The sequence below is a fragment of the Xenopus tropicalis genome, chromosome 5, assembly GCF_000004195.4.
Source record: "Xenopus tropicalis strain Nigerian chromosome 5, UCB_Xtro_10.0, whole genome shotgun sequence".
NCBI classification, from domain to species: Eukaryota; Metazoa; Chordata; class Amphibia; order Anura; family Pipidae; genus Xenopus; species Xenopus tropicalis.
In genome coordinates, this window is record NC_030681.2 from 151843109 (window position 1) to 151857872 (window position 14764).

Below are 14764 nucleotides of genomic sequence, written 5' to 3' on the forward strand. Positions count from 1 at the left end.
GCGAGTGTTATATTCTATATATACAGAATATAGTGACTGTTATATTCTATATATACAGAATATAGTGACTGTTATATTCTATATATACAGTATACAGTGTTATATTCTATATATACAGTATATAGTGAATGTTATATTCTATAAATACAGTATATAGTGAGTGTTATATTCTATATATACAGTATATAGCGAGTGTTGTATTCTATATATACAGTATATAGCGAGTGTTATATTCTATATATACAGTATATAGCGAGTGTTGTATTCTATATATACAGTATATAGCGAGTGTTATATTCTATATATACAGAATATAGTGACTGTTATATTCTATATATACAGTATATAGCGAGTGTTATATTCTATATATACAGTATACAGTGAATGTTATATTTTATATATACAGTATATAGCGAGTGTTATATTCTATATATACAGTATATAGCGAGTGTTATATTCTATATATACAGTATATAGCGAGTGTTATATTCTATATATACAGTATATAGCGAGTGTTATATTCTATATATACAGTATATAGCGAGTGTTATATTCTATATATACAGTATATAGCGAGTGTTATATTCTATATATACAGTATATAGCGAGTGTTGTATTCTATATATACAGTATATAGTGAGTGTTGTATTCTATATATACAGTATATAGTGAGTGTTATATTCTATATATACAGTATACAGTGCCTGTTATATTCTATATATACAGTATATAGCGAGTGTTATATTCTATATATACAGAATATAGTGACTGTTATATTCTATATATACAGTATACAGTGTTATATTCTATATATACAGTATATAGTGAATGTTATATTCTATAAATACAGTATATAGTGAGTGTTATATTCTATATATACAGTATATAGCGAGTGTTGTATTCTATATATACAGTATATAGCGAGTGTTATATTCTATATATACAGTATATAGTGAGTGTTATATTCTATATATACAGTATATAGCGAGTGGGTCCCTAAACGCAGGTAAGTGACAGCAGCCCAGAGTATGTGCTGGGAATCAGTAGAAAAGCAGATGGGGGGCTACTGGGGGCATAGATCTTCCCTGCTAAAGGGCTGTGGAGGTGCCGGGCTGGTACGGAAGCCAATAAGGTACATAAGGTGTAACATGTCCAAACAAACTCTTTATTTAGCTTTAGTTCTCCTTTAATTAATTCACACAGGCCAGTTAATGGATATATATATCTATATCAGGAACCTGGCAATGGAAAGCATGGCCTTGGATTGTGGGGGGGTGACATGCCAATAAGGGGTTAAAGAAGGGGAATAACAGCGCAGAGCCAGGGGCCAAGGCAGAAAGCGAGATGGCATAAAGCATCCGACTGCTTGACATTTCTTTTAATGAGTGTCATATCTGATCAGAAGTGTCATAACAGCAGGATGGATGAGGGTAATTGCGGGGCCCGTGAATAAGGTGTATGAGCGCCATATGGCACCGGGAATGTTTCATTACTGAGGGGAGGCATCAATCTTTTACATCCGACATAAAACCCCAGCCGTAAAATTAGACGGAGGGGAGAAAGCGCAGGATTTAAAGCAGCAGCGCCGGGTAATTTATTGGTAAATAATTCAGGAGTCGCTCAGCAGAGAAACAAAAAAACAAAATCGTGTGGCGCTGAATCTACGAGGGGCTTGTTATGGGGGAGTCAACTTAACTCCTAGTGCACTGCAACCAAATGCCACTAATGAGAGGGTTACATGCGCCCAATCACAGTGCACTAGCCCCCTGTCCGGTGGCCAATTACAGTGCACCAGGCCCCTGCTCTGTGGCCAATCACACTGTACTAGCCCCCTGATCTGTGGCCAATCACACTGTACTAGCCCCCTGATCTGTGGCCAATCACACTGTACTAGCCCCCTGCTCTGTGGCCAATCACACTGTACTAGCCCCCTGCTCTGTGGCCAATCACACTGTACTAGCCCCCTGATCTGTGGCCAATCACACTGTACTAGCCCCCTGATCTGTGGCCAATCACACTGTACTAGCCCCCTGCTCTGTGGCCAATCACACTGTACTAGCCGAAAGGTTGTAGATGTTAGATGGAGCACGCAGGGCTGCTTATTCATTAAAAATATATCCTTTATTTGATCAGTCCATTAAAAACATGTAGAAAATCAACCCCCCAGCTTGACGCGTTTCATGGCTTATGCCACTTCATCAGAAGATACACTGTACTAGCCCCCTGATCTGTGGCCAATCACACTGTACTAGCCCCTGCTCTGTGGCCAATCACACTGTACTAGCCCCATGCTCTGTGGCCAATCACACTGTACTAGCCCCCATGCTCTGTGGCCAATCACACTGTACTAGCCCCCTGCTCTGTGGCCAATCACACTGTACTAGCCCCCTGCTCTGTGGCCAATCACACTGTACTAGCCCCCTGCTCTGTGGCCAATCACACTGTACTAGCCCCCTGCTCTGTGGCCAATCACACTGTACTAGCCCCCTGCTCTGTGGCCAATCACACTGTACTAGCCCCCTGCTCTGTGGCCAATCACACTGTACTAGCCCCCTGCTCTGTGGCCAATCACACTGTACTAGCCCCCTGCTCTGTGGCCAATCACAGTGCACTAGCCCCTGCTCTGTGGCCAATCAGTGCACTAGCCCCTGCTCTGTGGCCAATCACAGTGCACTAGCCCCTGCTCTGTGGCCAATCACAGTGCACTAGCCCCTGCTCTGTGGCCAATCACAGTGCACTAGCCCCTGCTCTGTGGCCAATCACAGTGCACTAGCCCCTGCTCTGTGGCCAATCACAGTGCACTAGCCCCTGCTCTGTGCCCAATCACAGTGCACTAGCCCCCTTACATTCGCTTGCCCAAGCTTTCTAAACCTGGATACCCCCCAACCAGTCACTTCTGGAATATTCCGCTTAACTTTGGCTTATTTTAAAAGGCAATGAAAGGATCAATAAAATGTATATAACAATGCATATAAACCTGTGCATATTCCTAAATCCCTGCTTCAACTCTTCCATAGTGGCGGCCATCATAGATTTCCCAGCAGCCCACTGGTGAAGTGGAAATATGATGAGGTCACCTGGAACGCAAGCCTTGTGGCACAGCCCCACTCCAGCCAGTATATCTATGAAACATGCTTGGCGTGTAGGAAAGTAATGGCCGCCCAGATTGGGGGGCTCAGGGCGGGGGCAGAAAGGGTGCAGTGCCCTTTAAGCGGGTATTTTCCATACAGCAAAGCCCTTGAGTGGAATATTTGGCGGAATAAACAGCAGATTTAGCATTATGAGCCGCATCGCAGCTAAATAACGCCATAAATCACAGGTAGCATTGCATAGCAACGTGTCTGCGCGCAAAGCCAATATATAACCTGTCTGGGATTCGAGCTGAAAAATTAGATTTATTGAGACTTTTTTATTGATTGCTTGCAGTACTTGCACATTCCTCGGGCAGTTACAGCCCAATTCTGATGGAATACAGTTATTTTCCTCTCTCTTTATATTAATGAAAGAGACTTGATACAATTCCGCGCTCTCCTAATCCAGGTAATGCCCTTCCCCAGCCCCTGCCCAATGTGAGCCCCGCCGGCCAATAAATCACAACTGGAGAAAATGGCAAAGTTTTACTTGGCACGGGGACAGAGCCAAGAACTGACAGTTACTAAGGGGTCCCATATACATCATAGAAGGGCATTTAACCCCCAAGGTGCCTCTGTGGCCTGCGGACAGGAGGGCAGACAGCTGGGGTGAGCCCAGGGGGGGGGGGCAAGCAGGGTGAGCCCAGACAGGGAGGGGCAGGCAGGTGGAACGAGCCCAGACAGGGAAGGGGGGGGGGGGCAGGCAGGGTGAGCCCAGACTGAAGGGCAGGCAAGTGGGGCGAGCCCAGATCCGAGGGCAGGCAGGCGGGGCGAGCCCAGACAGGAGGGCAGGCAGGCAAGGCGAGCCCAGACAAGAGGGCAGGCAGGCGGGGCGAGCCCAGACAGGAGGGCAGGCAGGCAAGGCGAGCCCAGACAGGAGGGCAGGCAGGCAAGGCGAGCCCAGACAGGAGGGAAGGCAGGCGGGGCGAGCCCAGACAGGAGGGAAGGCATGCAAGGCGAGCCCAGACAGGAGGGCAGGCAAGGCGAGCCCAGACAGGACGGCAGGCAGGCAAGGTGAGCCCAGACAGGAGGGCAGGCAGGCAGGCAGGGTGAGCCCAGACAGGAGGGTAGGCAGGCAGGGTGAGCCCAGACAGGAGGGCAGGCAGGCAGGGTGAGCCCAGACAGGAGGGCAGGCAGGCAGGGTGAGCCCAGACAGGAGGGCAGGCAGGCAAGGCTAGCCCAGACAGGAGGGAAGGCAAGCAAGGTGAGACCAGACAGGAGGGCAGGCAGGCAAGGTGAGCCCAGACAGGAGGGCAGGCAGGCAGGGTGAGCCCAGACAGGAGGGCAGGCAGGCAAGGCGAGCCCAGACAGGAGGGCAGGCAGGCAGGGTGAGCCCAGACAGGAGGGCAGGTAGGCAAGGCGAGCCCAGACAGGAGGGAAGGCAAGCAAGGCGAGCCCACACAGGAGGGAAGGCAAGCAAGGCGAGCCCAGACAGGAGGGAAGGCAGGCAGGCAAGGTGAGCCCAGACAGGAGGGCAGGCAGGCAGGCAAGGCGAGCCCAGACAGGAGGGCAGGCAGGCAGGGTGAGCCCAGACAGGAGGGAAGGCAAGCAAGGCTAGCCCAGACAGGAGGGAAGGCAGGCAGGCAAGGCGAGCCCAGACAGGAGGGAAGGCAGGCAGGCAAGGCGAGCCCAGACAGGAGGGAAGGCAGGCAGGCAAGGCGAGCCCAGACAGGAGGGCAGCCAGGCAAGGCGAGCTCAGACAGGAGGGCAGGCAGGCAAGGCGAGCCCAGACAGGAGGGCAGGCAGGCAAGGCGAGCCCAGACAGGAGGGCAGGCAGGGTGAGCCCAGACAGGAGGGCAGGCAGGGTGAGCCCAGACAGGAGGGCAGGCAGGGTGAGCCCAGACAGGAGGGCAGGCAGGGTGAGCCCAGACAGGAGGGCAGGCAGGGTGAGCCCAGACAGGAGGGCAGGCAGGGTGAGCCCAGACAGGAGGGCAGGCAGGGTGAGCCCAGACAGGAGGGCAGGCAGGGTGAGCCCAGACAGGAGGGCAGGCAGGGTGAGCCCAGACAGGAGGGCAGGCAGGGCGAGCCCAGACAGGAGGGCAGGCAGGCAAGGCGAGCCCAGACAGGAGGGCAGGCAGGGTGAGCCCAGACATGCTCCTCACAGAAAGGGCACCTTCTTCAGAGAAACCAAACCCAGTTGTGAGCATCTTTGCTCCTAATGTAATTGTTCCATTCCACTCGGCGCTGGTCCCAGTCTGTCGGTACTGGCTATGAGCAAACGTTCATTACAAACCGGGATCAGAACAGGGAAATACATTAGCGCCAGGGCTTATGGTATCACATTCCATTGGCTACTAACTAATATGGTGGCTGTCCTTGCCGTCGCTATTCCTCTATAATCGCTATAATGACCGGCCCAGTGCACCATGGCACCCACACAGCCCCGCCCACTATTACATACGGAGTTACTCCCATGAGCACCCCGCATTCATGACGAGGGGGAGCAAATGCGCCAGAGGGTTTCTGTGACCCGGCACCTCGCAAAGGTGAGAAGAGAAAGCATTTAATTAAACACTGATATAAAATCCAGCAGCAAGTAAAGGCCAACGCGGATCTGTAATCTGCTTTCTAATTAAAGAAAAGAAATGAGAAATTTCAAAAGCAATTACAGCGTCTGAGTGGGAAACCTCCCGGGTTTGATTCGCTTACGGGTCTGTGTGGCTACTACTAGCCATACTGCAACAGGTCCCATGGGAATGATTCCAAACCCAGTGCCTTATGTGTGTCCCACAGCCTGTACAGAGTGATACCATAAAACTATGGCAGCATAGGGATTCCCCTGTACTAAGCACAATTCAGCAGGAACAGCCCCCTAAGTTTGCTCATAGCCTGTACAGAGAGATACCATAAAACTATGGCAGCATAGGGATTCCCCTGTACTAAGCACAATTCAGCAGGAACAGCCCCCTAAGTTTGCTCATAGCCTGTACAGAGAGATACCATAAAACTATGGCACATAGGGATTCCCCTGTACTAAGCACACTTCAGCAGGAACAGCCCCCTAAGTTTGCTCATAGCCTGTACAGAGAGATACCATAAAACTATGGCACATAGGGATTCCCCTGTACTAAGCACACTTCAGCAGGAACAGCCCCCTAAGTTTGCTCATAGCCTGTACAGAGAGATACCATAAAACTATGGCACATAGGGATTCCCCTGTACTAAGCACAATTCAGCAGGAACAGCCCCCTAAGTTTGCCCATAGCCTGTACAGAGAGATACCATAAAACTATGGCACATAGGGATTCCCCTGTACTAAGCACAATTCAGCAGGAACAGCCCCCTAAGTTTGCTCATAGCCTGTACAGAGAGATACCATAAAACTATGGCACATAGGGATTCCCCTGTACTAAGCACAATTCAGCAGGAACAGCCCCCTAAGTCTGCTCATAGCCTGTACAGAGAGATACCATAAAACTATGGCACATAGGGATTACTCTGTACTAAGCACAATTCAGCAGGAACAGCCCCCTAAGTTTGCTCATAGCCTGTACAGAGAGATACCATAAAACTATGGCACATAGGGATTACTCTGTACTAAGCACAATTCAGCAGGAACAGCCCCCTAAGTTTGCTCATAGCCTGTACAGAGAGATACCATAAAACTATGGCACATAGGGATTCCCCTGAACTAAGCATAATTCAGCAGGAACAGCCCCCAAGGTTTGCTCATAGCCTATACAGAGAGATACCATAAAACAGTGCTGTCCAACTGGCGGCCCGTGGCCCCCCACCTGTCTGGCTGCTTTGATGGCTTACCTTTGTGTTAGCCTTAAATGGTATCAGTATTGAGAGTAACTGCCCCCTGCATGGTTCGCACAACCCAACCCAGGAACCATGAAAAAGGAATTGACATCATAGTGAACTGGACATGACTTACTGTAACTCTGGGGGCAAGTTCACCCTGTCAGAAAGGGGCCCAGGAATTGGGCACATGATCAGGAAATCAGGGACTTTCTGCCCCAAAGCCACCTGCTTTGAGGGTATTTCAGTGGCACCTCTAGGTAACTGCCCCAATGCAGGGTCAGGCCTCTGACTCAAGCCACCCGAATGAATGGAATACGCTCAGGGGCAGGTACATGTAGCCGATATCCCCCTAAACACGTGAGACTTTGCATTCTCCCACTTTTTTTAGGCGTATATCGGCTCCATGTACCTGAGCGTATTCCATTCATTCGGGCGCAGGCACAGGGAGGGGCAGGTTTAAGCGCATGGGGCGTATTATTAACAAGCATTTGTCAGCTTGCCAAGAATATGTGCCATACGCTACGTGTGCCATTAGCCTTATATAAACTGCTTATTATACAGTAACATCAGCTGTTTATATTGCACACGCAAGGGGCGGGGCCTAAATGTTGGTACTGCGCTTGTGTTCATGGAGGGCCCCATATAAATAACCTGTGTGGGGCCCCAGAGTTTCTAATGGCGGCCCTGAACAAACTGTTTGAGGTTAAAATGTTTAAACTTTTTACTGAGATTAATCTAATTACTAAAACTGGAAAGGATTTGATAATGTACATAAAACACAGTTTATTCCGTTGACATGTAATGTACATAAACCTACATAGGTTAAAATGTTTAATCTTTTCTCAGAGTAATCTAATTACTAGCTCTGTTAATAGCACCAGTTTAAACTCCCCATCACATAGCCAGTATAACATCACCATGACAACCATTATGACATCACCAGCACACAGCCAGTGTAACATCGACATGACCATTGTGACATCATCAAGCTCTACTTAGAGAGAGCGGTTTCCTGCCGGCTCTCATTTCGCTTGTTGTTTGTTTACGAGCTGCAAGCGAGATGCTGTTCCAGCATTTTTATATCAATTTTTTTATTTTTCTTTTATTCCTATTTTTTATATTCACTGAAAGTTCTGTCCCTGCATTAGTATGCCTCAGATGTGACAAGGAGTTTTATAAAATCAAGGACGAATTTGTAAACTTGTTTGACAAGGGACACAAGCTAGATGCTATTGAATATTCCAAAGCCGGTTTCATTAAAAGATTCTTGGAAAAAGTATTTACCATGACCTTTGAGGGCGTTGTTTCCAAAATGGAAGGAAGGACACTGGGTAAGTATTAGCTGCGCAACTAATATGCCAAGCTGGTAGGGCCGGGCTCTCTAAAGCATATTTGTATTAGCAGTACAGGTATGGGACCTGTTATCCAGAATGCTTGGGACCTGGGGTTTTCCGGATAAGGGATCTTTCCGTAATTTGGATCTCAATAACTTAAGTCTGTTAAAAATCATTTAAACATTAAATAAACCCAATAGGCTTGTTCTGCCCCCAATAAGGGGTAATTATATCTTAGTTGGGATCAAGTACAGGTACTGTTTTATTATTACAGAGAAAAGGGAATCATTTAACCATTAAATAAACCCAATAGGGCTGTTCTGCCCCAATAAGGGGTAATTATATCTTAGTTGGGATCAAGTACAGGTACTGTTTTATTATTACAGAGAAAAGGGAATCATTTAACCATTAAATAAACCCAATAGGGCTGTTCTGCCCCAATAAGGGGTAATTATATCTTAGTTGGGATCAAGTACAGGTACTGTTTTATTATTACAGAGAAAAGGGAATCATTTAACCATTAAATAAACCCAATAGGGCTGTTCTGCCCCCAATAAGGGGTAATTATATCTTAGTTGGGATCAAGTACAGGTACTGTTTTATTATTACAGAGAAAAGGGAAATCATTTAACCATTAAATAAACCCAATAGGGCTGTTCTGCCCCAATAAGGGGTAATTATATCTTAGTTGGGATCAAGTACAGGTACTGTTTTATTATTACAGAGAAAAGGGAATCATTTAACCATAAATAAACCCAATAGGGCTGTTCTGCCCCCAATAAGGGGTAATTATATCTTAGTTGGGATCAAGTACAGGTACTGTTTTATTATTACAGAGAAAAGGGAATCATTTAACCATTAAATAAACCCAATAGGGCTGTTCTGCCCCAATAAGGGGTAATTATATCTTAGTTGGGATCAAGTACAGGTACTGTTTTATTATTACAGAGAAAAGGGAATCATTTTTAAAAATTAAAATGATTTGCTTATAATGGAGTCTATGGGAAATGGTCTTTCCGTAATTCGGAAATTTCTGGATAACGGGTCCAGTACCTGTATTTAATTATATTGTCTGTTAAAAATGTATCATAATATAATGTTTTCTTTGTGTTTTTAATGGCCAATATTTAATACAAAACACAGTAATATAAATTACAAAAGTCTTTCTTTTAGGGATGCACTGAATCCAACCCCCGATCTGTCTATGGGGGAATTTACTAAAGTTGCAAGTTTGCAATTTTGCTGCAATTAGGGAAATGTTTTTAAAAGTTTTTTTTCGAAAAAAGACAGTTGCAAATAAAAAAATTTTTTTTAAAAAAATCTGAAATGTTACGGCCTAATTGTTCCCCATGATTTTGTTGCCATAGCAAAATTTGAATATAATTAACTTCTTTAGATTATCCATCAATATCAAATCTGGTAAATTCTTTGAATCTTTTTCTTTTAGTTAGGGCCCTACAGTATATAAACACTTTATCTATGTAATGGGTATAATATTATTTTTAAAGCATTACAAGGATACGCAGCGCTGTACAGTCTTACAATATACACAATTACACAGGGAGGACAAGTGTTATAATAAATACAATAAATAAGTATAAATACACAGGGAATAAGAGACACAATAGGAAGGAGGTCCCTGACCCATAGAGCTTACAATCTAAGTCCCATAAATGCACATTCAGACTAACCCAGTATGTGAAATTCAAGACAAACGTTATAATCTGTTTCTTTTACAGATACCCTCGGGATAGCTGAACTGGCCAAAGAGTTCCGAAAAACAATGAAATCTATAGCAAATACTAAAGAGACAGGTAAGCTTAATTCTACTAGAAAATGATGTTTATTCGGAGAACAAAAAGCTACAATGGAACAGTATTCTAGTTGCTGGAATAAAGGGGGCCATACTCTGCCAGATCCACCAAACAAGTGGATCTGGATCCAATAAGACCCCCCCATGCACAGGGCCAAAGTAGACTGATCCAATGTTGGCCCTGGGGTCAATGATTGGATCTTAAGGTGGCCATACACGTAATGATCCGCTCGCCTGGCAAGGTTGCCAAGCGAGCGGATCTTCTCCTGATATCCCCACCTACAGGTATGGATATTCAGGTATGGCCACCATTACACTGGGGCCTATGGAGGCCGGACAGATGAGAATCACATTAATACGATCTGAAATACACTCTTTGCCCAACGGGATGTTTCAAGCTGTGCAATTGCTGTTTGGGTCAGATTTGTCTTGTTAATAATTCAACAATTCAATGCCCCTGCAGTTAGGAATGAGAATTGACCCCCAACATAATGTTGTATCTAATGCAAGAGACTGTAATTCTAACCAACCAATATTCACACCTCCAGCTCTTTGTTCTGAACTCTGCCTTCTTTTTTCATGTTTATGCAGGAACCAAACGTATGAAAGTCATACAATCAAACATACAAGAGCTCCAACGGAAAGCGGAGGCTATTGTTCAAACGTTTGAGCAAGAACGTAAGTAATTTAACCCCAATAATACCTGTACGGCTGTATTGTCTTGTCTTATATATGCATGACCCTCCCCCAATAGAAAGGATAGGCCACAGCTAAAGCATTCAGATATGACACATATAATAACATATCCACTTAATCTAAAACATTATATGTTTGAAATTAATTATCTTGAAATATTTACTAATTGTTCTCTGTTTCTCTTTTTATAGGTGCATGCCCCAACCTGAAAGGTAAGTTTTATGGATCCTGTGTGTTATAGTGATGAGTAGCAGTAAGGCAGTAGCAAGAGTAGCGCATTGTATTTTGCACCCCGAATGCAGATATCAATCTAGATTTACCAATACATTGTCATATTAAATGTGGGGGCTTGTTTAATCACTATGTTAACTCTCTAAATTCCTCCATACCCCGGATCTAAATATGTTCCTTTAGAAAAAATTAATCCATAAAATGATCTAACAAAGCAGCAATTTATAATAAACATTTTTAAACATCAACGCAAACTGAAATGCCCATTTAAGGAGATAGATGTGTCTCTTTATATATTAATAGAATTTTCTGTACCCGACCATTGCTTATATATATATTATTTCCTATATAATTTCTTTTTGTCTTTTCTAGGTGGATTCAAATGTGGTGAGTAAAGTCTAATGCTTCAGTGACAGCGTAAAAAAAATAGAGTTTAATATTATATTTTATATTATATTTAATACAGTTTAATATTATAAAGTTACTATTTCTATACAATTTTTCCCATCCATAGTACCTGGTGCATGGGGTATGGGTATCAGTGAGGATAGTGGGCACATGCAAGGTGGCACACAGTACATGCAATACTTTATGCAACATTATATATGATCTTATATGATTAACAGCCATCTGCAATGAGGCTTATACCCCCTGTGCCCCCTGTCTGGGGAGAGGCCAATGCAACAGGCAGACTAAAGAGTCGGGTATTTCTGATCTTAGTGCTAATGATGATATTTACTGCTTATCCATTAGTTTATATTACAGTTAAGGATACCTTACTATAACCTTACTATAATGTATGACCCTGACTGCAAAAGGAAAGTAACATATAGCCGTTCCATCGTTAGAATGTTCTTAGTGACTTATTCAGTGCCAGACTGGGCCAACCGGACACACTGAGGTCCCACTGATAAAAATTAAATATAAACAATTCTAAATGTAACAGGTGTGATATAGACCTATGGGAGGGGTATAAAAAAAGGGCAGATGGAATTAGTACTATCTGGGGGCCACAGGGAGATCCCCCAGTACCCTGGCAGGCCAGTCTGACCCTTGTGACTTTAGCTTTGTGTAACTTAGTACTGATATATATTCATTCTCTATATTTCTAGGCGTTCTTGAGCAGAAAGTCATTCAGTGCGGCACGTGCAGGGAGCAGACTCTGCCGTGTGTCGGGGGCTCCAATGAGAACAAATGTAACGGTACGTTTTATACCATAAAGCTTCCATAGAACTTAGTAAAGGAGCGGAGACCACTAAGTTATTGTGTTATTATAATAGAAATGTCACTGTATTGCATGAAGAGGCCTCTTGTTAGAGTGTTGGAAAATTCATTTACTAATTAAATTATTTGTTTTCTTTTTTTTAGATATTATGACCAACTGCCTGATGTGCATATGTCACGGAAAAGTATGTCAGCGTAAGTACTTACAGCTTCCACATTCATGTCTGAATACAATATAATATAGTATAATAAATATAATTATGTATACTACTAGCCCTGGGAAAATGCTTTATTAAGGAAAGATAGAATTCCTGGCAACTTTCCCCATACACTTTCATTGGCTTTAAAGTTATTCCTAAATGTAATTGCAATTGAAAGCCGTGTCTGAGCACCGCTGGCTATTTCCTGCTGTTGAATCAATGTAGCAGAAGGCAGTTCATTGACATTTCTCTATGAAGAAGCATGTAGGCTATTGAGGGATTCCTACATGGTTTCAGGAGGCAGAACCGGCAGTGCCAAATGGCTTTCAATTGCAATTACATTTACAGAGATTATTCAAATCAATATAAATGTCAATTGGAAAGTTCCTTAGAATTACATAATCTTTCACCAAGCATAAGCATTGTGGCTGTGAAACATGAAAATCTGAATATATTCATTTCTATATCTGCAGACAGAACAACTGGGAAGCCGTGCCAACCTTGCACAGACTACCACAAGTGCCTCAATGAGATGCTGCATTGTAAAGGTGAGTTGTGTTCTCTTTTGGGTCTTGGTAGGGTTCTGGCTGGGCCCATAATCAGTCAGAGCTTGAGAGGAACTCATTCATTTATATTGTGATATTTGTATCTTATAGATCAAGATCTGCAAGTTGCTGAAGGAGAAGATCTAAAGTTCGACTGCAACGTGAAGTTTCTAAACAACATTGGTGGAAATCTTGAATTTGTATTAGAAAAGGTAGATTGCCCCAATTCTCTAAATACTGATTCATTCATTTCTTACATTGGAGGGTGATGAAGAGTGAGGGGGGTATAATAAAGTGTATATAATGGTACCTGTAAGCTTTTATACAGGAATCAATGTGATTTAGTCTTTTTCTCTTTTACTGATATTTGTCACTATCATATAACATGGTTTTATCATTTTTTTGATTTCTAGAAAGATGAATCGGGAATCTCACCCTTGAAGAGTGTCAACAAACACGACATTCTTATACACAAAGTTGACAAGGAGTTTTCAGGTCGTTACACCTGTACGGCAAAGAGCAAGGATTCAATGTTCCCGATAAGCAGAGTGGATTTTACTGTGAAAGGTAAGTATTTATTATTAAATAGCACTGATACCGTGTGTATTAGTCTGTGGGCAGATAAAATGGAAATAAGTACATGGGACCCGTTATCCAGAATGCTCGGGGCCTGGGGTTTTCCAGATAAGGGGTCTTTCCGTAATTCGGATCTCCTACTTTGAGTCTGCTAATATAATTATTTAAACAATAATTAAACCCAATAGAATTGTTTTGGCTCCAATAAGGATTAGTTATATCTTAGTTGGGATCAAGTACAGGTACTGTTTTATTATTACAGAGAAAAGGGAATCATTTAACCATGAAATAAACCCAATAGGGCTGTTCTGCCCCCAATAAGGGGTAATTATATCTTAGTTGGGATCAAGTACAGGTACTGTTTTATTATTACAGAGAAAAGGGAATCATTTAACCATTAAATAAACCCAATAGGGCTGTTCTGCCCACAATAAGGGGTAATTATATCTTAGTTGGGATCAAGTACAGGTACTGTTTCATTATTACAGAGAAAAGGGAATCGTTTAACCATTAAATAAACCCAATAGGGCTGTTCTGCCCCAATAAGGGGTAATTATATCTTAGTTGGGATCAAGTACAGGTACTGTTTCATTATTACAGAGAAAAGGGAATCGTTTAACCATTAAATAAACCTAATAGGGCTGTTCTGCCCCCAATAAGGGGTAATTATATCTTAGTTGGGATCAAGTACAGGTTCTGTTTTATTATTAGAGAGAAAAAGGAAACCATTTTTAAAAGTGTGAATTATTTGATTAAAATGGAGTCTATGGGAGATGGCCTTTCCGTAATTCATAACTTTCTGGATAATGGGTTTCCGGATAAGGGGTCTGATACCTGTACAGCATTCAGGGTATTAAACACTGACCCAACATTTTGGTCCCATATCATATTCTCCTTAGAATTACAGACATAGTGAGGGGTCCTTATTACGCTTTATCATTCCCAATAAGAATTGTCTTTTCTACAATATATAATAGTTTTCATATTGTTATTCAGGAAGCAGGATCTAATACCCAGTATAACAAATATTTCTCTTTGTTTCTCATGTGTAGTTGTGAGCGCACCGAAACCCCAATCTCTGGGCTCATCACTTTCACCTCCTGCTGAAGAAATGAAAGATGCATTTAAAGATAACCAGTTGGCCCAAATCACAGTGATATGTGCTACGGTTATCTCCCTGGCGATTACTACATCAATAATGACTTGCATATGGTAAGTGTGCTTTAATTAACATTGGGAATTAAAAGCTGAGGCACATGGAACGATT

The 14764-nt window shown here is 43.3% G+C and overlaps 2 protein-coding genes across 6 annotated transcripts in view; one reads left to right on the forward strand and one right to left on the reverse strand.

Moving 5' to 3' along the window:
* Positions 1-14764, reverse strand: part of hmbox1 (homeobox containing 1) — a 57797-nt gene that overhangs the window by 17318 nt on the left and 25715 nt on the right. The window lies entirely within an intron of this gene.
* LOC116411110 lies at positions 7909-12762 on the forward strand. Its single transcript, XM_031903089.1, has 7 exons — positions 7909-8209; positions 9952-10026; positions 10617-10703; positions 10913-10933; positions 11325-11339; positions 12065-12154; positions 12321-12762. The coding sequence occupies exons 1-7, from the start codon at positions 7939-7941 to the stop codon at positions 12413-12415; spliced, it is 654 nt and encodes a 217-aa protein (XP_031758949.1). The 5' UTR covers positions 7909-7938; the 3' UTR covers positions 12416-12762.